At 44.7% G+C, this 24,860-nt stretch overlaps 1 protein-coding gene and 1 non-coding gene across 17 annotated transcripts in view; both read left to right on the top strand.

Moving 5' to 3' along the window:
- Positions 1–1,825: 1,825 nt before the first annotated feature.
- The window catches only part of ARMC9 (armadillo repeat containing 9), a 178,672-nt gene continuing 155,637 nt past the window's right edge, over positions 1,826–24,860 (top strand). For 12 of the 16 annotated variants that reach the window (XR_008682040.2, XR_016039369.1, XM_055396949.2 and 9 more), the window contains exons 1-7: positions 2,449–2,582; positions 4,325–4,412; positions 9,563–9,688; positions 14,015–14,185; positions 15,797–15,952; positions 19,747–19,839; positions 23,690–23,714. Coding sequence is in view for 14 of the 16 variants with exons in the window: in XM_055396949.2 (XP_055252924.2) it covers positions 4,362–4,412; positions 9,563–9,688; positions 14,015–14,185; positions 15,797–15,952; positions 19,747–19,839; positions 23,690–23,714 (622 nt within the window). In the remaining 2 variants the exon portion in view is untranslated. The other 4 variants (XM_088844842.1, XM_088844844.1, XM_088844847.1 and 1 more) reach the window with 4 other exon arrangements.
- On the top strand, positions 15,232–15,336 carry LOC129538716 (U6 spliceosomal RNA). Its single transcript, XR_008682270.1, has one exon. It is a non-coding gene; the product is annotated as a U6 spliceosomal RNA (small nuclear RNA).

Here is a 24,860-nt window from a genome sequence, read left to right as displayed (position 1 = left end):
AGCTCTCCTGGGGGTATGTACATCCCCACCCGGCTGTGCTCTCCTTCCAAGAAACCAAGCAGCTCTTGAGAGATCCATGACCCAGTTCATTTCTACCTGGACTCTGAGCAAAGAAGACAGGTGGCTCTGAAGTGTGTGGGCTCTGGCTGCTTGCCGTTCAAATGCCAATAAACAGACCAGGCTGGTGGAAAGGAAAGTTTGCTTCAATTCATGGCAGACATCTGTCCAAAGGCAGACTCCCTGCTACCCCCGACAGGCAGGAGCTTTTATAGACATACAGAAACAGCATAGTCATCTCTAACAGTCATCTTCAAATTGGTCATCAGTGATCTGACCGGTGTCATCTTGGTTGTTTTATGTACGGTTAATCTTCAGTTTCAGGGTCCATTTGTTCCCATTTCTTTGGGGCCAATTCTCAGAACTGTGGCAGCTCCTGTCCTGGGTACAGTCTGGTCATCATGTAGTTAACTTCTCCACCTAGTGTTCTGGTATCTATAGTACAGCTCACAGCATAAGGCTCAGAATATTATCTATAGCCCTTGAGAAAGAACTAAAGGTCCTTGACTATGCTTAATGACTGCTGTTGCTGCTAAGTCACGTCAGTCGTGTCCGACTCTGTGCGACCCCACAGACGGCAGCCCACCAGGATCCCCCGTCCCTGGGATTCTCCAGGCAAGAACACTGGAGTGGGTTGCCATTTCCTTCTCTAATGCGTGAAAGTGAAAAGTGAAAGTGAAGTCGCTCAGTCACGTCCGACTCTTAGCGACCCCATTAGTATTATTTGGTCTCCTTTGACTGTTTTCCTTTGTTTTCACATGTTCTCATTTCTCTGATTAAACTTATTCTTTGACTGAAGTTTTCCACAAACAAAAGGCAGGCAGAGGACACGGTGAGGGGAGGGGGCGGTCAAGGACCATAGGGGCCTGCTGTTTCATGGGCGCTTCAGAAGCCACCTGTCTTCTTGGTTCAGAATTCATATGGTATAGTTCTGTGTATTCTTGCATGAGTGCAAAGTTGCTTCAGTTGTGTCCAATTCTTTATGACCCTATGGACTGTAGCCTGCCAGGCTCCTCTGTCCATCGGATTCTCCAGGCAAGAATACTGGAGTGGATTGCCATGCTCTCTTCCATGGGATCTTCCAGACCCAGGGATTGAAACTGCATCTCTTACGTCTCCTGCATTGGCAGGCAGATTCTTTTCCACTAGTTGCCACCTTTTAATCTCTTCTGCTTCTGTTAGGTCCTTACCATTTCTGTCCTTTACTGTGTTCATCTTTGCATGAAATGTTCCTTTGGTATCTCCAATTTTCTTGGAGATCTCTATCCTTCCCATTCTGTTATTTTCCTCTATTTCCCTGCAACAAAAGATAAGAAAGACTTCTTAACAGAACAATACAAGGAAATAGGGTTGCCATATTTAGCAAATGAAAATACAAGACAATATAATGTCCTGTACGCACAATTAAATAAGGCAATATTGGGGATATACTAAAAACTCATCAGAAATTAAAGTTTAAATGGTTGTCCTGTATTTTGTCTGACAATCCCAGAACAGAGTAAGCTGATAATAAATATTAACTTTCATCATGAACGGAAAGATTTATTTTCAATTCATATTACCAGGAAGGGTGTCGCTTCCTGCTAAATACAACCTTTACTTTGAAAAGAATCTCAGACCTCAAGAGAGCACTGGCAAGCCTGGGTCCTGGGGAGATGACCACAGACCATCTCAAGGATTCTTCAAAGGCAAGCTCATTTACCTTTTTCACGCCTTTTTCCCTGTCTCTGGCCTGCGTGGTCTCCAACTTCTTGGGGATGTACACATGCAATATCTGGCCCGCAGTGCCTGGAGGGGAGGGATTTTCTCCATCTCCAGCCATCTCCCCAGCATCCAGCCCAGAATTGGAAGACTCACAGGTGCTTCTTCAGTGCTGGTGAACTTCAGCTCAAAAGCACCAAGTGCAAGGTGAGGGAAGATCTGCGATCTGTTTTATTTTTACAAAGCTACATTTCACGTGGGGGGAAAAAAGTTTCTCTAAATTCCTGGAAATTGCTGCAGTGGGGTGGAATTCTAGTGCCTGGCGCTTTAAGGCAGATCGCGGGTTACATTTTTGGTTCCAAGGCGGCTCCAAAATCACTGCAGATGGTGATTGCAGCCATGAAATTAAAAGAAACTTGTTCCTTGGAAGAAAAGTTATGACCAACCTAGACAGCATATTAAAAAGCAGAAACATTACTTTGTTAACAAAGGTCCGTCTAGTCAAGGCTATGGTTTTTCCAGTAGTCATGTATGGATGTGATTGTTGCACTATAAAGAAAGCCGAGTGTTACTTGGCCCTGCAGCGCAACATCCGTAGCCGTCACCACTCCGCGAGTCCCAGCTTCACTTCCGACGCCGCTAAGCTTCGGAGCGTAGCCTCCCAGGCTCCGCCTTTCCTCCCAGGATGCTCCGCACAGGTCGCGCCCCGTGATTGGCTGCTCTGCTCCACGTGGTGCCAGGCTGGCGGCGGTGGTTGCCGGGGCGACGGCTGGAGACGTGGAGGGCGGGCCAGGTAGGCGCGTGCGTCCGCTACGGAGGAGCAGGTAAGTGAGTTCTCCCGGCCCCGACTTGGCCGGGCGATCTCAGAGCCCGCGGTCCCCGGGCTGGGAGGAGTAGTGATGGGCCCGAGGGCCGCGGCTCTGCTGAGCCCTTTTCCCAGAGGAAGACCCCGATGCGCCAACTCAGCAGCCGCAGCCGGATGCCCCGACTTTTCGCTTGCTGTCCTGGACTTTTTTTCTGGCGCGGGCCTAAGGCAGCTGCTTGTACATCCCGAGGTCAGCCCAGCTTCTTGCCACAAGTAGTCCCCGATCATTGCTCCAGTGAGCCGGACAAAGAGGGCCCCAGGTCGTCCAGTTGGGTAGTAGCGGCACGAGAGGGTGGCCTGGGGATTTTAGATCCATCCCTTCCGTTATCAATCAGCTAACCTCTCTCCCCAGGCACCTAGGTTAAGTCCACATTTGTTCCAATCTAAGCAAAAACAGGATGCTTGCTATGCAAATTCCTCCTCCAGACAAATGCCTTAGTCTTACCTTTATTCAACTACCTCCTAGGCCCTAAATCCTTATGTAGAAATTCCGAAGCTGGCACTGCAACCCTCAAAAGTGACTGAAGAAATTTTCTCTAGTTTTTGCATAAGGTAATGGTTCTCAAACTTGGAACGTGCATAAAAGTCATCGGGAGAGATTGTTTAAAGTAGTTTCTGGACATTATGTTCAGTAAGATCAGAGTGATGCTAGGAATTTTCATTTGCACAAGCATCCCAGGGGATTCTAATTCAGATGGTCCAAACTTTGGGGTAATACTGTGTAGTGGTTGATATCAGTGTGGATTTAAATTTCTACTTTGTCACTTATTAGTTGAGTTCTAGGGAACACCTCAACCTCCCTGGGCCTCAGTTGCCTCATCTGTAAAAGGAGAATATAAATCATATTCATCGTTCAGGTTTATTGTGAAAATTAAATGTGAAGCATTTTGCACATTGCCTGGCATATGATAAGTCCTCAGTAAGTGAGCCTATTTGATATAAAAGTGTACAGAAAATTTCTGTACTTTTTAAGAATGTCAGAGTACTAGAACACCCAACGATGGTTCATGTTCACTGAGAGATGATCATAACAGAATCTTATTCAGATGATGGTCGTGAAGAACTTCTCTGATGAAGTGATGTTTATTAAGCACAGGGGTCAGCCAGGTGAAGAAAGAGAGGGGAGAAGTGTTGCAGGCAGAGAGAACAATATGTGCAAAGGCCCTGAGGTAGGAAGAAGCTTGATTCCCCGCTTCTAAGCAGCCTCACATATTCACCCGTTCTGGGGATTAGGACACAGGCAACTTTGGGGGCCATTATTCTGCCCACTACAGCTGCCTTTTTTTTTTAAAGTTGTTGTTTATGTATGTCTTTTTGGCTCTGCTGGGTCTTCAGTGCTGCGCAGGCTTTTCTCTGGTCGAGGAAGCAGGAGCTCCTCTCTGCTGTGATGCTCAGGCGTCTCCTTATGGTGGCTTCTCTTGTTGCACAGGCTCCGGGCACGCGGGCCTCGGCGGTTGCAGCACTCGGGCTTAGTAGTTGCGGGCTCTAGATGCCAGGGTGCATGGGCTTCAGTTGTGGCTCGTGGGCTTACTTGTTCCGTGGGGCATGTGGAATCTTCCCAGACCAGAGATGGAACCTGTGTCCCCTGTACTGGCAGGTGGATTCCTATCCATTGTACCACCAGGGACGTCCCCTCCAGCTCTCTTGTTAATTCACAGATGATTGAAATGAAAGCCTTTGTTTTATGTTTTTGCCTTGCAGAGATTTTTGCTGTGAGAATTAACAGTATCTGTTCAATATGGTAGACATTCTGGCTCATGAATCAGAATTACTTGGACTAGTGAAAGAGGTATGTTTCACAAAACACAGGTCACTGAGGAAGAGATCTTGAAAACTTGTGAAGCTTGTGTTTTACAATGCAACAAATTCTATAATGCCTTGCAGTGTTTATATCATTACATTACTGTTATGTTTTCCATTTTATAATTTTCAGTGTGTTCATAATAAGCTGAAATCTTAAAGCTGCTTTTTAGACTTCCTTTAAAGAAAGTTATACAAGCAATACATGCTCGTGGTAAAAGATCCAAACAGTATAGACATGTAAACAGTGAATTCTCCTACTCTGCTCCTGTAGTGACCACTGTTAATGGTTTAGTTAGAGTCACTTGGACTGCAAGGAGATCCAACCAGTCCATTCTAAAGGAGATCAGTCCTGGGTGTTCATTGGAAGGACTGATGCTAAAGCTGAAACTCCAATACTTTGGCCACCTCATGCGACGAGTTGACTCACTGGAAAAGAGTCTGATGCTGGGAGGAATTGGGGGTGGGAGGAGATGGGGACGACAGAGAATGAGATGGCTGGATGGCATCACCGACTCAATGGACATGAGTTTGAGTGAACTCCGGGAGTTGGTGATGGACAGGGAGGCCTGGCGTGCTGTGATTCATGGGGTCGCAAAGAGTCGGACACAACTGAGCGACTGAACTGAACTGATATTACATTTCTAGACATTTTTTTCTTTGAGTATTCAAAATATATTCACGTGACTATATAGTTTATTTTGCAAAATGTAATGATATCATGCACATTGTTCTGTAGCTTACCTTTTTAAAAAATTTGTTTTTAATTGATTGATAATTGCTTTATAATATTGGTTTGATTTCTGTCATACATCAGCATGAATTAACCATAGATGTCCCCTCCCTCTTGAATTTCTCTCCCGGTAGCTTGCCTTTTATCTGTCAACAGTCATACAGTATAAACATCTTCCTATGTTCTGCCCAAAAGACGTCTGAATACTGTAGAGTATTTCAGTGAGTGGCTGTGTCATCATCTAGTTAACTTGTTGGCTATTAACAGACCTTTATGTGCCCTACACTGAAAGTTTCTGAAGGATAGGCCTAAGCCTTATGCTTTTTGATCTTCTCTACAGCTTTTAGCCGGCTTCCCAGGTGATTCTGCAGTAAAGAATCCACTTGCCAATCAGGAGACATGGGTTCGATCCCTGGGTCAGGAAGATCCCCTTGAAAAGGAAATAACAACCCACTCCGTATTGTTGCCTGGGAAATCCCATGGACAAAGGAGCCTGGCAGGCTACAGTCCATGGGATGACAAAGAATCAGACACCACTAAGCGACTAAACAACAATAGCTACTTTTATCAGGGGTCTGGCGTAGAGTTGATGCTAAAGAAATGGTTGCTGCTGTTTTGGTGTGTGACTGAAGTGTCCATTAGGCATTTAGTCACACATGAGGGACATGTGGCCGTGGAGCAGGAATGAGGCATGCACCCTAGGGATGCAGCTTTGAAATTTGGTGTGATCTTGAGTAAATTTTCAAAGGCGTCAGAGCAGAGGGTGGTGGACAGGGCCTAGAGAAATAGCCACAGTTAGAGGAGGTGGAAACAGAAGAGTGTGACTGACACAAACTGGGGGGCCAGCAGGGGAGTGGGAGCAGCAGTAGAAGTAGTCTGCATCACTAACATAAAGGGGTGTGTGTGTGTGTGTCTCTGTGTGTGTGTGTGTGTGTGCGCGCGCGTGTGTATGCTCAGTCCTGCCTGACTCTTTGCCACCCTATGGACCGTGTGTGTGTGTGTGTGTGTGTGTGCGCGTGCGCACGCGCGTGTATGCTCAGTCCTGCCTAACTCTTTGCCACCCCATGGACCGTGTGTGTGTGTGTGCGCGTGCGCTTGTGTATGCTCAGTCCTGCCTGACTCTTTGCCACCCCATGGACCGTGTGTGTGTGTGTGTGTGTGTGTGTGCGCGTGCGCTCGTGTATGCTCAGTCCTGCCTGACTCTTTGCCACCCCATGGACCGTGTGTGTGTGTGTGTGTGTGTGTGCGCGTGCGCTCGTGTATGCTCAGTCCTGCCTGACTCTTTGCCACCCCATGGACCGTGTGTGTGTGTGTGTGTGTGTGTGCGCGTGCGCTCGTGTATGCTCAGTCCTGCCTGACTCTTTGCCACCCTATGGACCGTGTGTGTGTGTGTGTGTGTGTGTGTACATGTGTGTATGCTCAGTCCTGCCTGACTCTTTGTCACCCCATGGACTGTAGTCAGGCTCTTCTGTCCGTGATGTTTAAAGACAAAGGGTGATCCTTAGTGCCCTACTTGAAGATCACAGATGGTATTGCCCAGGTTTAATGACTTGCCTTTCTTCTTAGGGACAGGCATTATTTCTAATCCTTGTTGCAGGTAACAAATTCCCAGTGACCTACTTGACCCAAAGCCATCAAGCCTCTGCCAGTCACTTTTGCTTTTTTCAGGCTGCTGCACATATTATTTTCTTTTCTTTTTTCGTAGTTTTATTTTCTATTAATAATTATAATGAATCCTACAACTCACATTTTCCTTCTAAAAAGCACATTTATTTTATGTACATGAACATTTTCTCCTCTGATCACAAGATGCCGGAATAGAAGGATGTATGCTCATCTTCTCCTGTGAGAAACTAACCACTGAACATCCATCAACAGGAGAATTGTTGGATCCCACCAAAAAAAGATACCCAATGTCTAAGGACAAAGGAGAAACCCTAACAAGATGGTAGGAGGGGTGAAATCACATTTAGAATCAAACCCCATACCTGCCAGAGCCACTTGAAGGGCTCAAACAAAACAAAACCTTCATACAGTCAGCAAAAACAAGATCAGGGGCTGACTGTGGCTCAGATCACGAATTCCTTATTGCAAAATTCAGACTTAAATTGAAGAAAGTAGGGAAAACCACTATCCCATTCAGGTATGACCTAAATCAAGTTCCTTACGATTATACAGTGGAAACAACAAATAGATTCAAGGTATTAGATCTAATAGACAGAGTGCCTGAAGAACTATGGATGGAGGTTAGTGACATTGTACAGGAGGTGGTAATCAAAACCATCCCCAAGAAGAAATGCAAAAAGGCAAAATGGTTGTCTGAGGAGGCTTTACAAATAGCTGAGAAAAGAAGAGAAGTGAAAGGCAAAGGAGAAAAGGAAAGATACACACATCTGAATGCAGAGTTTCAAAAAATAGCAAGTAGAGATAAGAAAGCTTTCCCTAAGTGATCAATGCAAAGAAATAGAGGAAAACAATAGAATGGGAAAGACTAGAGATCTGTTTAAGAAAACTAGAGATACCAAGGGAACATTTCATGCAAAGATGGGCTCGATGGAAATGGTATGGACCGAACAGAAGCAGACAATATTAAGAAGAGGTGGCAAGAATACACAGAAGAACTATACAAAAAAGATCTTCATGACTCAGATAACCACGAGGCATGATCACTCACCTAGAGCCAGACATCCTGGAGTGTGAAGTCAGGTAGGCCTTAGGAAGCATCACTACGAACAAAGCTAGTGGAGCTGATGGAATTCCAGTTGAGCTATTCCACATCCTAAAAGATGATGCTGTGAAAGTGCTGCACTCAATATGCCAGCAAATTTAGAAAACTCAGCAGTGGCCACGGGACTGGAAAAGGTCAGTTTTCATTCCAATCCCAAAGAAAGGCAATGCTAAAAGATGTTCAAACTACCACACAGTTGCAGTCATCTCACACGCTAGCAAAGTAATGCTCAAAATCCTTCAAGCTAGTCATCAACAGTACCTGAACCGAGAACTTACAGATGTTGAAGCTGGATTTAGAAAAGGCAGAGGAACCAGAGATCAAATTGCCAATATCCATTGGCTCATAGAAAAAACAAGAGAATTCCAGAACACTTACTTCTGCTTCACTGACTACGCTAAAGCCTTTGATTGTGTGGATTACAACAAACTGGAAAATTCTTTAAGAGATGGGAATACCAGACCACCTGACCTGCCTCTTGAGAACTCTGTATGCAGGTCAAGAAGCAACAATTAGAACCGGACATGGAACAACGGACTAGTTCCAAATTGGGAAAGGAGTATGTCAAGGCTGTATATTGTCACCCTGCTTATTTAACTTATATGCAGAGTACATCATGAGAAATGCCAGGTTGGATAAAGCACAGGCTGGAATCAAGATTGCCAGGAGAAATATCAATAACCTCAGATATGCAGATGACACCACTCTTATGGCAGAAAGCAAAGAGGAATTGAAAAGCCTCTTGATGAAAGTGAAAGAGGAGAGTGAAAAAGCTGGTTTAAAACTCAACATTCAAAAAACTAAGATCATGGCATCTGGTCCCATCACTTCATGGCAAATAGATGGGAAAACAATGGAAACAGTGAGAGACTTCATTTTCTTGGGCTCCAAAATCACTGCAGATGGTGCCTACAGCCATGAAAGTAAAAGACTCTTGCTCCTTGTAAGAAAAGCTATGTCAAACCTAGACAGCATATTAAAAAGCAGAGACATTACTTTACCAACAAAGGTCTGTCTAGTCAAAGCTATGGTTTTTCCAGTGGTCATGTATGGATGTGAGAGTTGAACCATACAGAAAGCTGAGCACCAAAGAATTGATGCTTGTGAACTGTGTTGTTAGAGAAGACTTTTGAGAGTCCTTTAGACTGCAAGGAGATCAAACCAGTCAATCTTAAGGAAATCATTCCCGAATATTCATTAGAGGGACTGATGCTGGAGCTAAAGCTCCAATACTTTGGCCACCTGATGTGAAGAACTGACTCACTGATAACGACCCTGATGCTGGGAAAATTGAAGGTAGGAGGAGAAGGGAGTGACAGAAGATGAGATGGTTGGATGGCATCACCGACTCAGTGGACATGAGTTTGAGCAAGCTCTGGCAGTTGGACAGGGATGCCTGGCATGCTGTAGTCTATGAGGTCGCAAGGAGTCAGACACGACTGAGTGACTGTACTGAACTGAAATGAACATTTTCTATGATACTGTCTTTCTAGACCTTTAGTATGTATATCAATAAGTGAATTCCTGATCCCGCATTACTTCACCAAAGATGACAATTGATTAATCACATTATATATTTGTGATAATATTGAGCTGATACAATTACATCAAAGATAGTCACTTTGTTGATGTTAGAACAGAGAAATGTATGCTCATTTATGCTCTTTTTTGTTTACAGTATTTAGATTTTGCTGAATTTGAAGACACCTTGAAAACATTTTTGAAAGAATGCAAAATAAAAGGAAAACCATTTTCTAAATCTACATGTGGCTCTTTAAGGGACCCCAAATCATTGAAATTCCAGGTATGTAATTAAGATGCTCCCAACTTCTAAAATACGTCACCATTAGAGAATGTTGGAATCATGTCTGGGGACCTGGGCAGAGCTACTTGTTAGACTGTGCCAATGTTTATGGATAAACGGGTGATATCATCTTCAAATCTCTGGAGTGATTTCACATCCTTTCTTGACTGACCTAGAAAATGAATGGCAACACAAGGTTTTTCCATACGTATTTCTTGGTAGGAAGAAGAAACCACGCAATGCTTAGAAACAGAGATAAATGTGATTCTCCCACCCTGAGGAAGTTTAGGTTATTAATTCTAAGTACTGGGGACACTATGGTGAACAAAATAAAACAAAATATTGGCCCTCAGGGTGCTTGCCATCTAGTTTGGGGAGGTCGAAAGGGGCAAGAGCCATATACAGGGCAGCACCCTGTCAAAGGAAGGCCTGGGTGGCTGGGAGCCCCTGGCGGTGGGCTGCAGAGGGCAGATATCAACTGTTAGGATCAGAAAGGACCTTGAAAGTCCTCATTTCAGGGACTCCGCTGGTGGTCCAGTGGTTAAGACTCTGTGCTCCCAATACAAGGGGCACGGTTTCGATCCTTCGTCAGGGAACTAAGGTTCCACGTGTGCGGCCCAAAACAAAAAGTCCTCATTTCAGTCATTTGATTCTGCGTCCCGTTCAAAACGTGCTAGGTAAGGGATTGGTTCACCTCGAGTACGACCCGTGACAAGAGAACATACGATTTCCTGAGGCAGCGTGTTTCAGCTTTGCCTGATAATATTTTTATTTTTTGGAATTAACAAATTTTATTCTCTTATAATTCTCTTGTTCATTTTCCTAAACACTGCATGGAGTGAGGCTAAGTCAGTATTAAACAAATCAGAATTTCTAATGGTAACCCATAAAACATGACTTAATTATTTTAATAAATTTGTTTCAGTATACATACTTCCAAGAGAAATCAGAGACTTGGTTTGAGAGTCCCACCGAGTTGCTGGAGGTCAGACCACAGCCTGACTCCCCCATGACCTGGCATGGGGTACCACTGAGCAGGGACACCATTGAAGTGGCCTGGGGAGTTGAAGTGGGGCTGTGCCCATGCCCAGCACCCCTCCAGGCCTTGGGCATGTGGGTGCCGAGGCCGCATCACTTCAGACACGGGCTCCTTTGTCAGTGCTGCACCGGGCAGCCTGAGGCTTCCTCCCAACCCCAGAGCAAACTTCAGAACAGGAGAAGACAATCTGGTCATCATTAGACATGCAAACAGAGGCTACTTAACTTGAAAAGTCTTGAAACTTTCTGCTTCTGAGAAGCCTGTCCTTTCTGCCCATTCAGTAAACAGCTGTGTCTTGCCTTTATAGATTTCCCAAACGAAAATACCTGGAGCGGTGGCTTAGCGATACTTGCAAGTGTCAGTGGCCCTCTATAGACAAAATTTCCTTAATTACAGTTCTGTTAGAACCTGTGTGTATGGGTGATTATTGGTGGTGTGTAAATTTTCTGATCTTGGTTAATTCTGGCTGAGATCACACTCTACATTCGAGAAGTTAATATTTTGTGACCCCTATGAGTTATCACACTGATTTGTTTTATCTGTTGTGTTGTCACTAAGCTGTGTCTGACTCCATGGATTGCAGCACACCAGGCTCCTTTGTCCTTCACTATCTCCTAGAGTGTGCTCAAATTCATGTCACTGAGTCGGATTGTTTTATGTGTAGATATTATTTTAATTTCAGGGATTCTTTTTTTTTTTTTTTCAATTTTTCTTGGAGGACAGTTACTTTACAATATTGTGATGGGTTTTGCCACACATCATTGTGAGTCGGCAGTACGCATACGTGTGTCCCCTCCATCCTAAACCCCCCTCCCACCTCCCTCCACACCCCATCCCCCCAGGCTGTCACAGAACACAGCTTCGGGTGCCCTGCGCAGGGACCATTTCCACGTTCCGAATATGCTTCGTAAATTGGGAGTGTCATGGCACAGCAAAGGTTTGTGGCCCCAGGTCTACAAATGCAGATTCGAGAATAAACTGTAGACGGGCCATGTGATGCATAAGCATACTTTGCCAAACCATGTTAAGAAAACACTTGGCTCCAGGCTTTCAGACACCCTTGAGAGCCCGTGCACAGTCCCTGGGCCTCTTGGGAAAGCCCTTCTCTGGGTGGCCCACAGGGTCTGCTCAGAGCTCAGCAGACTTGAGACTGGGGCGGGGCCAGGCCCCAGCAGCACGGCCCTCTCACCTCTGTATTAGGAAGTGACAAGAACATGGGATCCTCTGGCCAGGTCCCCCCAAAGAGGCCGGTTTTGAAGAGGTAGAATTTCACTGTGGGGCTTATTTTGAAAACTTCTGAGTTTCTTTCCAATGTAAGCCAGTCCCTTCCCGAGTGAGGTAATCTTCAGAGACCATTGTTCTCGGTCACATGACACAGAAAACATTTTTGTAGGGTTCATGTCGGAAGACTCCTTATCAGAGAATGTTTCTGACTTAAGGAAAACCAAACACAGCAACCCTGTTCTCTGTAGGTTTCTATCTTATGTTAAAAAGCTTGATTATAAACAAATAGAATATGTTATCTTAAAAAAAATTTACAGAAAAAAATGTAAAACTATTAAAAGCGTAAAAGAACAGTGACCCAATAATGGTGGTAAGTAATGGTGGTGAAGGATGGGGGAACTGGAGATTCTACAGAAAATCTGAAAAAAAATCAGAAAACTCTGAAAAAAGTTTCTGCAGTTGAGCCCAAAACAGAGGTCTGCATATTGTGGGCATTTGATACAAAAAGGAAAATACTGCAGGAAGCTATCTTGATCCTGAAGGCAAGCATGCGTACTCAGTAGTGTCCCACTCTTTGCGACCCCGTAGACTGAAACCCGCCAGGCTCCTCTGTCCGTGGGATCTCCCAGGCAAGAATACTGGAGTGGGTTGCCATTTCCTCCTCCAGGGGCCCAACCCAGGGATCATCCTGGCATGTCTTGCATCTCCTGCATCGGCAAGCAGATTCTTTTACTGCTGAACCACCTTGCCTAAATCTGTAAAGTCACACAGCAGATGGTGGTGGTGGGTCAGTTATCACTCCTCCTGTGAGACAGGTGATGTGCTGACTGCCACCTCCTATCTCCAGAGTTCTTTGTCTCAACCACTGCATGGTGAGTCGGGCCATGGGCTCTGCCCCATGCCATCAGGCTGGCGCAACCCCGAAGCTGGCCTTGAGCTGGGCCTGTGCTCCTCCTTCCTTCTCCAGCCCAGGCGTCCTATTCCTGGACCTGGAGGCAGTCACTCTGGGGGAGCTGGGCTCTGTGGTCACTTTCCATGCCTCCCTCCCCACCAGATATGCTTCTGGCAACAGCAGGCCTGTGACGATGGTCAGTCCCACCTCCCAGGCCTGGGATTGACCACTGCGCATGGCTGAACTCTTGGCTGTATGCCACGTCTTGGCAGCTGTGGTGTCAGCGACTCTCTGTAGGTATGAGGTCGCTCCGCTGAGGTCTGGCTGGGCTCTGCGTCCGAGCCATTCTCATTAGTCTTAGGAGGTGGGTCGCCAAGTCCAAAGGGCGACCTCAGTGTATTCTTGTGCTGGTGGCAGATTCCTTCCATTTCAGAGACCTTCGCCATTGCATCTGTTCTTCAGTGAAAGCCACTCAGTCGTGTCCGACACTTTGTGACCCCATGGACTATACAGCCCATGGAATTCTCCAGGCCAGAATACTGGAGTGGGTAGCCTTTCCCTTCTCCAAGGGGTCTTCCCAACCCAGGGCCCGAACCCAGGTCTCCCACATTGCAGGCAGATTCTTTACCAGCTGAGCCACCAGGGTAGCCCAAGTATACTGGAGTGAGTAGCCTATCCTTTCGCCAGGGGATCTTCCCAACCCAGGAATCGAACCAGGGTCTCCTGCATTGCATGCGGATTCTTTACCAACTGAGCTACCGGGGAAGCCCTCTGTTGCTCATATTTGATGTTGCAGAGCAGTGGAAAACCAGGGGCAGTCTGCAGGAATGTCAGCCAAGGCTCTCAAGCCCTCTGGATCTCTTTTCCTATCCCTCACCTCTGAAAAGGAGACTTGGTTTTGCTCACACTGAAATCATGAAGTATATGGGTGTCTAGGATGAGATGGGTGAATGGCATCACCGACTCAATGGTCCTGAGTTTGAGCAAGCTCCGGGAGATAGTGAAGGCCGGGGAAGCCTGGCATGCTGCAGTTCACAGGGTCACAGAGAGCCGGACACAAATGAGCGAACGAACAACAGCAAGGCGTCGGGAGGGTGTGAGAATCAGGCGTGTTGGGAGACGCGGCATCCCTTGTGACTGACCGGGCTTCACTCTGATGTCTTCTCCACAGAGGGATCTCCTTGCTGCGTTTGACAGTGGAGACCAGAAGGTGTTCTTCAGGCTGTGGGAGGAGCATATCCCCAGGCCCATCCGGGATGGCGACTCTCTGGCCCAGAAGCTGGAGTTCTACCTTCACATCCACTTTGCCATCTATCTTCTGAAGCACTCCGCAGGCAGACCTGTAGGTTCACCTTGTGCTGGGGGGTTGGTCCACAGGTGTGTTAAAGGAGAATGTTAGCCATTACCTTTTGCAAATGAGGATTAAGTTAGTTTTTCAGCCCTTTTATCATATTGCTTCTCAGGAGTAGGCCTCCTATGTCCTGATGAATGCTTTTTCTGTCTCATTCCCAGCAGTTTCTTTTCTAATTTGTATGGAAAGTTAATCATTTCTGTAATGAAAGCTATGTCCTCATTTGCTTGACTATCTCAAGATGGCTATGTCCAAGAGAATGCATCTTTAGACCACATTTTCAACCAGAAGATGAATTTAAGCTTAAACGGTGGGAAAATGGTGTGCCCGTTTGTGAAAGTTTGAGTGATGGGTTGAATTGAGCTTCTGCAGTCTTTTCCTGGAGGTGTGAAGGAGAGAGGGGAGCAGACACAGGCAGCTCTGCAGTGAACCTTGGGGTGCGGAGGGAATGACAGAGCAGGGCTGGCCAGGCTGACATCGGACCATCCGCCTTTGTTTTGTGACTTCTCCGTGTACTGGCTACTGCCCTGAGGACCTGTGTTAACTCATTACCATGTCAGTGGCCACAGGAGGGGTCAGAGAGGAGGGAGCAACTATATAGCACATTGTAGTAGCTGTTCTTGGAAGGCTGTTCCTAAAGATGTTTCTCAGGTGGGTGCCATTGTGGGAGATTTTCATTTCCCTTGTATCTGTTTTTACTAATTTTTTCTGTTTTGCTAAAAGATTAAAAAAAAATCAATAAATTTTTTAAGTCCAGTGGGCTTCATGGTATAGGTGAAGGGAGATACATTGATGAGAAGAACTGACCTGTGTATAAGACTGTGAGGGACCTAACAGGTGAGGTCAAGGAAGACCTTCTCATTGGGCCTGAGGGTGTGGGGAAACCCGGGGTGGAGGGGAACCCGACTTGCCTGGGGTTTCACCTGGAAGTAGTGAAGCTGGCAAGATCACTTCCTGGTTAGCTTAATAAAAGAAGGGAATAATGATACGGAAACTGCGGTTTCAAAAAACTGTTCACCCTTAAATGCTTGCTTTGGCAGCACATATATTCTTAAAAAAAAAAAAATAGAACGACACAGTGAAGATTAGCATGGCTCCTGTGCAAGGATGACGTGCAAATTTGTGAAGAGTTCCATATTAAAAAAAAAAAAAAGACTAGTCACCCTTAAAAACCTCTCCTAAGGAAATCACAGGAATGCAGACAAATATTTTTTCTGCTATCTGTACTGTGAAAACAATGTACATATCTAGTAATGGGAGATTGATTAAATAAATTATGATAGACCCACAAGATGAGGTTTTGTCATGCCATTAAGAAAGATGTTGACGAATTTAAGGATATCAGAAAATGGTAATGACAAAGTGAAAAGGCAGCGCTTGGACTATGTATATTATACATCTAGTTCTCTGATATTCCTGGCAGTTTCATGAAGGGGTGAAATAGGAGGTGATGTTCAGATGACTGGAGACAGCTCGCAGGCTGGGCCAGGCGAGGAGGATGCCAGCGACATGGCTGGAACCAAGGGAGCATTGGAGGGAGGACAGGTGAACCGGTGAGCCGGCGTCAAGCAGAAGATCTCAGACATCCTCTCTTCCTCGCAGGACAAAGAGGACCTGGATGAAAGGATTTCTTATTTCAAAACCTACCTGGAGACCAAAGGGGCGGCCCTGAGCCAGACCACGGAGTTCCTCCCTTTCTACGCCCTGCCTTTTGTTCCCAACCCCATGGTGCACCCCTCATTTAAAGAACTCTTCCAGGTAAGCGTCTGTCTCCAGATCTTGGATCCTGGGCAGCATGGCAGTTCCACCTTTTATACGCTGGTGATTTCTGACGGATGCTGTAAAAAAAACACTAAAATTTGCATATGTTGTATTTTAAAAGAATGTACAGGTAATTTGCTTTAACAAACTTTTCTTCTGCTATAAAATGTGATTTTGCTGTTGTTGTTGCACCAAGACTTGTTAACTCAGACTGACAAAATATTGTAAAATATACTAACCTCTGAAAGTCATTCTTTGTAAACTTTTGCAGCATTGAAACGATAACCTATTCAATTATAATGAAAACTAGTAGCCAGGAAAAATCTAGACTGCTTTACACAATCACTGGCCATGTGTATTTTGATTTGTGTTAAAATTCTCACTTACTTGGTATATGTTTGATTGTCTGATTTTGTACTACATTATTTCCATCAGACTATTTGTCTATAGCTCTTTTAATTGTTATATTTCATTTTACTTGACATTTTAGCATATTTATAAATAAAATTTACCTATTAAGTTAATTTTTGTTGACTTACTAAAATTAATACATCCCACTGAGAGATTTATTGAAATGTATTTAGAAACAAATATTTTGATAGGACTAGTTTTTCTAAAGCTCTCACACTGTTTTCAAAAATTTGTATGGCACTTGCTCCCCAACCACTGAACAATGGGCGCAGTTCTTCCAAACTCAGTACATTTCAGTTTCTACTATTTTTCTGTTTACTGACTTCAGTAAAACCAATTTCGTTACTCCTGAATAGCAGCTGCTAAATTGAAGGTCAGGTGGTTGACTCATTCTGTCAAAGCCAGATTGTTGTGTAGTGGCACAGCTGAATTCTGTGCTTGTTTTTCTGGTCAGTCGCAATTTAGTTTTACTGTCTTCTCCTAAAAGGTTAAAAATATAGAACGGTTACAAAGGTGATGGACCTTGCAATGGAAGGTTAGATTTTCTCACAGTCAGGGTTCTGTTTATGAGAGTTCTGACATGGCGGGTGTGGCTGCATCTTAGGTCATGGCGAGATGGAGCTGGGAGAGTCAGGGAAAGGTTTCCGCTGAGTCCTCGGCAGGTCTGATGTTCCAAGACTGAGTTCAAGTTCTTCTTCAGAGTTCAGGAGGGTAGCGATCATCAGTATTCACAGAGTCATTTTATTCTCCCTTTTTTTCCTTTTACTGCTCTCTAAATATATTCTTTCAGTGGTCATCACAGATACTTCAGTGTACATAATAAAATCTAAAGTTAGTATCTTTACTCTCTTCTTGACCATTACAAGGACCTCATTTAACTTACGGTCTGTAGTTGTCAAATATTTTAGTATATACTTTCAGTTCAGTTCAGTTCAGTCGCTCAGTCGTGACTGACTCTTTGCGACCCCGTGAATCACAGCACGCCAGGCCTCCCTGTCCATCACCAACTCCCGGAGTTTACTCAAACTCATGCCCATCGAGTCGGTGATGCCATCCAGCCATCTCATTCTCTGTCGTCCCCTTCTCCTCCTGCCCCCAATCCTTCCCAGCATCAGAGTCTTTTCCAGTGAGTCAACTCGTCGCATGAGGTGGCCAAAGTATTGGAGTTTCAGCTTTAGCATCAGTCCTTCCAGTGAACACCCAGGATCAATTCTCCTTCAGAATGGACTGGTTGGATCTCCTTGCAGTCCAAGGGACTCTCAAGAGTCTTCTCCAGCACCACAGTTCAAAAGCATCAATTCTTTGGCACTCAGCTTTCTTCACAGTCCAACTGTCACATCCATACATGACCACTGGAAAAACCATAGCCTTGACTAGACGGACCTTGGTTAGCAAAGTAATGTCTCTGCTTTTTAATATGCTATCTAGGTTGGTCATAACTTTCCTTCCAAGGAGTAAGTGTCTTTTAATTTCATGGCTGCAATCAGCATCCGCAGTGATTTTGGAGCCCAAAAAAATAAAGTCTGACACTGAGAGTTCCAGAAAAACATCTATTTCTGCTTCATTGACTATGCCAAAGCCTTTGACTGTGTGGATCACAATAAACTGTGGAACATTCTGAAAGAGATGGGAATACCAGACCACCTGACTTGCCTCTTGAGAAACCTGTATGCAGGTCAGGAAGCAACAGCTAGAACTAGACATGGAACAACAGACTGTTTCCAAATAGGAAAAGGAGTACATCAAGGCTGTATATTGTCACCCTGCTTATTTAACTTATATGCAGAGTACATCATGAGGAACGCTGGGCTGGAAGAAGCACAAGCTGGAATCAAGATTGCCGGGAGAAATATCAATAACCTCAGATATGCAGATGACAGGGATACCCAAATATTTTATTTTGCTTTTTTTTTTTTTAAGGTGTCTTGGTTTATGTTGGCCAACCTAGCAGTCCTTTCCTGAGATTCATTTCTATACGGTTGAGCACAGAGAACCTCAGGCTGGAGCACACCGTATGAGTTTCCTGGAGTTGTTATAATAAAGGACTGCACACTGGGTGGTTTAAAACAGCAGAAATTGCTTGTCTCACAGTTTACAAGGCCAGAAGTGTGAAATCAGGGTGTCAAGGGACTGTGCTTCCTATGAAACTTCTAGCAGAAGATCCTTCCTTACCTTTTCCAGCTTTCAGTAGCCTCAGGTGTCCCTTGGCTTGTGGCTGCATGATTCTAAATCTCCTCTCTGTCTTTGCATGGCTGTCTTCTCCCCACGTCTGTGCCTAAATGTCCTACTTCTTATAAGGACACCAGTCATATTGGATTAAGAGCTTATTCTCATTCAGCCTCCTCTGAGCTAATTTCTTCTGCAGTGTCCCCGCTCCCCTGACCTCACATTCCGAGGAGATTAAGGCTTCAACATGTCTTTTTAGGGGACACAGTTCAACCCACAACAGACTCATTAGAAACAGAGTCGTCGTGCTGTCTCAGGGAATTACAAAATCTTTTTTAAGATATTAGACTTTTCTGCTTATTTGGCAGTATTTTTTCAAAGAGTCGGAGAATGCACAGGATAAACCAGTGGAGCGGGGTAGCGGGTGAGGGTGATGAGAGCTGGAGGAAGAAGTGGGGAGGATGGGCAGTTCGGAGGGAGATGGGACAGGATCTCGGAGCTAAGTGGACGTGAATTTTTAGCATTAGAACTTCTTTTAGTGGGACCTCCTGGTTTAGTGGTAGATACTCTTATCTAAGAACCCTCAGGAAAATTGTCCCGAGAAAGGTCGTTGCTTGTGACACTTATTCTTTGACTACATAAGTCATTATTTTTTTCTTCTCAGTGAACATTATTTGAGATAAATAATTTATTTTTAAGAAAGAAATCAAACTAGACACATATCAGAATGCTGGATACAATGGAGTATTTGAGGCAGACGACCGCTGCTTTCTGTTTTTCTTGTCTGAGTGAGGTTTATGGAAATGAGTCCCTTTCTTCTGGAGACTTTCTGTAACTTAGCCTTAATTATATGTGCCTGCCAGAGACACATATGCCTAAACCATGCTGAATTATTTTTGGTATTCAGCCTAATAAGGTTACTTGGCATCCCTGAAATATTCAAATCATGTACATGGTTATTTTTTCCCTGATTATGAAAGTACTCTGTCCTTTCCTCCTGCCGTGGGCTCTTGAATCTTCTATAAGTGAATTGGTCAAATGTCCTAAAACCTGTTTTTTACAGCATCACACTACTGGCAAGACATCTTGCTTCTGATTTCAGTAACTGTGGCAGAGCTATTTCATCCTGAAGGCCACAGCTTGACAGTGTTTGTTGGCATTTAATGATCTGGTGCTTTTCTTATTTTTCCTTGTTCTTTTTTTCTTACTTTTAGGATTCCTGGACTCCAGAATTAAAATTGAAATTGGAAAAGTTTCTGGCTTTAATGTTCAAAGCCAGTAACACGCCAAAGCTTTTAACATTGTATGTATCCTTTTAAAGCAAATGGAGATCACCTATGGAATTAATCGTTGCCTGTGTGTGTGTGCACGCTAAGTCATCTCTGTTGTGTCCAACTCTTTGTGACCTCATGGACTGTAGCCTGCCGGGCTCCTCTGTCCATGTGATTCTCCAGGCAAGAATCCTGGAGTGGGTTGCCATTTCCTCCTCCAGGGGATCTTCCCAAGCCAGGGATCAAACCCTCTTACATCTCCTGCATTAACAGGTGGGTTCTTTATCATTAGCGCCACCTGCAAAGCCTGAGAATGGCCTGTGAAGTCGTTCAGTCATGTCTGACGCTTTGCAACCCCATGGACTGTAGCCCACCAGGCTCCTCCGTCCATGGGATTCTCCAGGCAAGAATACTGGAGTGGGTTGCCATTTCCTTCTCCAGGGGAATCTTCCCGACGCAGGGATCGAACCCAGGTCTCCTGCATTGTAGGCGGACGCTTTAACCTCTGAGCCACCAGGGAAGCCCTAGATGGCCTCACATAGGGAAGGTTGTGGTTGTGCTGCTTCTGTACTCAAGAGTGAGTGAAGCACTAACAAGAGCTTGTGCCAAGGCCTGCGAAGAGTTGACTTCTGCGGCATTGGGTCTCTGAGACTTGGTGAGGGTCTTATTTTCATGTCATGTGCCGAGAAGCTGTCTTGAGTAGGAAAAAAAAAAGCCTGTCTTCTTGGAAAAGATCTCTTTGGAATTGTCCCTTTATTAAAGGTCAGTCACTTAAGGCCTTGAGGTCATGATGTATGGATCAACTCATATGTAACTTGTCCGTCCAATCAGGACTTTAACAACTTTGTTGAGGTGTAATTTACATACCATAAAATTTGCCCACGGTAAGTATGTTATTGAATGATTTTTAGCAAATGTGCAGCCATCACCACGATCCAGTTTAAACAGAGGCACTTTTGAGAGTAGAAGGGGGACACTGGCCAGACACCCAGGACGAGGTGTAAGTGGAGGGTGTCCAGGGAGGAGCAAGGCCGTTGCCTGCCTGTGGAGGCTCCCTTCCCAGAGCTGGTTGGTCCCTAAGGATGCTCGTCTGAGCATCTTATTCTGAACAAGCATTTTATTTTGAGCATTTTATTCTGAACAAGCATGTAGCAAAAGTTATTTCATGACAAGAGTTAGCATGTTGAATTGTAAAGTTGGTGCTTGTTTTGTTTACTTTAATAAAAAGTTTAGGCCACTCTACTGGGTAATGCCTTCTGCTTACATTCTGACTCCAAAGCATTGGACTCTCTTTTCCTAACTGGATTCTGAATAGAAATCGCTGGTATTTCACCACACGGTTCTCCTACTCCCGCTTTTTGAACGTTCAGTGGCTCCCTCTTGCCTGTACTCAGCTCCTCACCTTGCCCTGAGACTGCCCCCAGACGGGCTTAGTACACCTCCCCTTTTGACTTCTATATCCTTTAAGGTTTTCTTCAAGTTCTTCCCTCTGCCCACATGTTTGCATACCCAGTTCCTTTCCCTCTTAGAGTTTTGTATAAAAGGACAGTTTTCAGTGAAATTAGAACTTCTCCAACTTGGTTTATGGCTTTTTTAATACACTTTTGAAAAGTATTTCTCAGGACTTCCCTGGTAGTCCAGTAGCTGGGATTTTTGCGCTCCCAATGCAGGGAGCCCGGGTTCAATCCCTGGTCAGGGAGCCAGATCCCACATCCTGCAACTAAGAGTTCACCTGCCACAACTAAAGATCCTGTGCAGCCAAATAAATAATTTAAAAAATTAAAAATAAAAAGCCTTTCTCCTTAAAGGTAACAGCTACCAACCATTATGTAAAGATTCTAAAAGAAAGTTTTTACATAATAAATGATACTGGTGTATTAATAATAGCACCCACTTCATAGGAATAGTATGAGGATTGAGTTAATACATGAAAAACCTGCTTAAAACTGTCCAACACATAGTAAGCACTTGTGTTATTGTTAGCTGTTGTATTATAGTTTGCAAACACTTGTCAGCTTTTATCCCATTCAACATTTGCTTCAAAGCAAATACACTGAAGTCCAGCAGGTAACTTTAAACGTTATTCCTCTCTTTTCTTTCTTACATGGAAATATTTGGAGTTCAGTTCAACATGTATATTAGGTTGAATAGTGTGCTAGGAATTAGGGATAAAAGAAAAAGCCAAGATCATTGTCTTAGCTGGAGTTTTGTACATGAAAATGGGTGTCTGTGAGGCAGACAGAATGAGGAGTAGGAGTTCCAGGTAGAGGAAACAGCTTGTGCCCAAGTGCTGAGCCAGTGTGTCTGGGACACTGAAGGATTGATTCAGTGTTGCTGGGGCGGAAGGATTGAGATGGAGAGAGTCAGATGCCAGGCAGGGCCGGGTCTTGGAGGTTCGTGTGAGGTCCCCTAAGTAGTGAGGAGAAAAACATGGTCGTGTTTACATTTTTTTTAATCACTCTCTTTTTATTCCTGATTATAAAATAGATTCTATTCCTTATAGAAAGTTTAGAAAGCACAGAAATGCATTTGTTTGCACACGTACACTTCAAAGTATGTAATGTTTACAATAAGCAAGGGGAGACATCTCTATGCATGTATATTTTAAAATATTTTTCTTAAATGAAGAGAATGTTTCATTAAAATATATTAACGAAATATTAATTTAATGCTCATAGCATTAAAATATTCTTCAAAAATAGGTGGTCTCAAAGTTTAAACATAGGAATTACCTATGTCCCAGCAATTCCACTCCTAGCTGTATCCTAAGGGGAAACAAAAGTGTCCGTCTCCTCAGCAGCTTGTACATGAATGTTCACAGCAGCATTATCCAAAATAGGCAAAAAGTGCAAACAGCCCAGATGTCCATCCTCTGATGCATGGATGACCAAGTGCACACAGTGGAATGTTATGTGGCGATACAAGTGAGTGAGTTACTGATCTGTACTACTGCATGGATGAATCTTGGAAACACGATGCTAAACTGAAAGAAGCCAGACACAGAAGGCTGCATACTGTATGATTCCTTTTGTGTGAAGGGGCCAGAAAAGGCAGATCTGTAGAGAGTGGGTACATGGCTGCCTAGGGCGGGGGAGGGGGGTGAGAGGGGGTGGGGACCACTGATGGCACAGGGTCTCTTTCTTGGGTGATGAAAATATTCCACTCCTGATTGAGGTGATGGTTGGACAACTCCCTGAATATATTGAAAACCGTGGAAATGTACACTTTAAATGGGTGAATTCTATAATATGTGAATTACATCTCAATAAAGCTGTTACCAGAAAAAGTAAGGAAACCCAAATAAAAAAGGTGAACACCTTGGCCTTCCATCATGTGGCCAGATGTGTGGAAGCTGAGGTTCAAACCCAGGCCACCCAGCACTAGTGCCTGTGGTCACAGTCACTGTGCCATGTTCTTTTCATCAAAATCTCAGTTTCCTTAGGCTAGTTGCTTTAGCCCTGAAGGTACAGAGGTAAAGGGTATGAACACAGATTTGCATTTTCAGTCCAATGTTTTGGTAAGGAGGCCAGTTAGGAGGAGGCTGCTGGACACACAGGCTGGTTCCTGAGATGGAGAGAGGAGGATTTCCTTAAGGGTAGTCAATCACCCCAGGATTGAGAAGTTGATTAACTGTGTTCGCTCTTCATCGGATTCTGGTTACCTGTCCTGAGCGGTTAACTATCTCAGCTGTTCATGGGGTTCAGGTTACCTGTCCTAAGATAGTCGGTTAACTGTTTTTGTTGTCCATCATGTTCTGGTTTCCTGTCCTGAGATTTTTCTTTTTCACTGCACTGGGGCTGTTTCCCAGATCACCCAGCACAATGAGAGGAATATCCTGAGTACTGTCTCCTGAATGCCTGTTTTCCTGAACTTCTTCTCATCCCAGAAGGAGAATGGACAAAGCAACAAAGGTAAATCATCTAGATTAACCGTTTTTAAATAACAACTTCGCCAACTCGAGTTTTAAGTAATGAAACGGAGAGAATTCCACAGACCTGGCAAAAGAGGGCTTTGAAAGTCTAAATACTTATGTAGTGCTTTGCAGTCCTTTTTCTCTGCATTCCTTGAGGCACACTTCTCAGGGTGGCTGGTACTGTTAGCTTTGTCTTGTACATCAGATGACTAAGATGGGAAGAATCCACGCAGGTGCCAGAAAATGTCCGGGCAGCAGCAGTTAGACGGCACAGTGCAGCCCAAGCAGGGAGAGGGTTATTTCCGTGTCTTTCACTTTTACCTCGAACTAGTCTAGTCTGACAGGGTCTTATCTCAGCAGCATGTGGAGTGTCCATTCTTATAAAGCGTTTCCGTTTTTCACAAAGTAGGAATTCCAGAATGTAAAAATTCTTAAATTTTTAGCGTAAACTGATGGTTTTTCCACGATGAGTCATTTTTACCAGACCCCTTCATTTTTCAGAAAGATGAGAATTTTCGTTAACGTGGTGGCCACAAGTGGGGTTCTTTGTAGGAGTTTTGTCTCTGATACGACATGATTATGAAAATGGCTGAAGTTACTCTGTTGGAAAGGGTATGTGAGGTGCTTCTTGCCTTTGCTAAGTACCGATGGCATCACCCTCGATTCCCAGCAGGTGGAGTGTTACTACATGAAATAGCACGTTTGTCCTTTTCACAGCAGTCCTGCTGGAGAGGATTTCAGAACTTCCTGCCATTGTTTCCGTTTCCTTTTAGACAGTTAAAGTTTTCCAAAGAACAAAAGCATTAGGAAGTTGTCATTTGGCTCTTGGTTCTCCAGCATTGGGAGGATGAGCAGTGCTGAGATCCCCACGGGGGCTTCAGTAACTTCAGGTGGGAAGCCCTGGGGTGTCTATTCTCCACCTCAGGAGCCCTGTGGCCTCTAGCCCAGCGGTTCCAACTGTACAGCCGCTTCTGTGGCCAGGCCGCCCCTCCTGGTGCTCTGAGGGCCCCACATGGAGGAGTGGCAGGTCTCAGGACCCCTCCTCTCTGTCTGCCCGAACACGGAGGAGTGGGGTGCAGATGTGTTCTCATGGGGTCAACGGGGACCTCTCTGAGGGTCGCAGACTGCAGCCTTGAACCGTCGG

Source organism: Moschus berezovskii, chromosome 2, assembly GCF_049115385.1.
Source record: "Moschus berezovskii isolate FMDL1 chromosome 2, NW_MosBer_1.0, whole genome shotgun sequence".
NCBI classification, from domain to species: domain Eukaryota; kingdom Metazoa; phylum Chordata; class Mammalia; order Artiodactyla; family Moschidae; genus Moschus; species Moschus berezovskii.
Note: the sequence above shows the minus strand (reverse complement) of the source record. Positions and strands in the feature narration are given on the sequence as shown.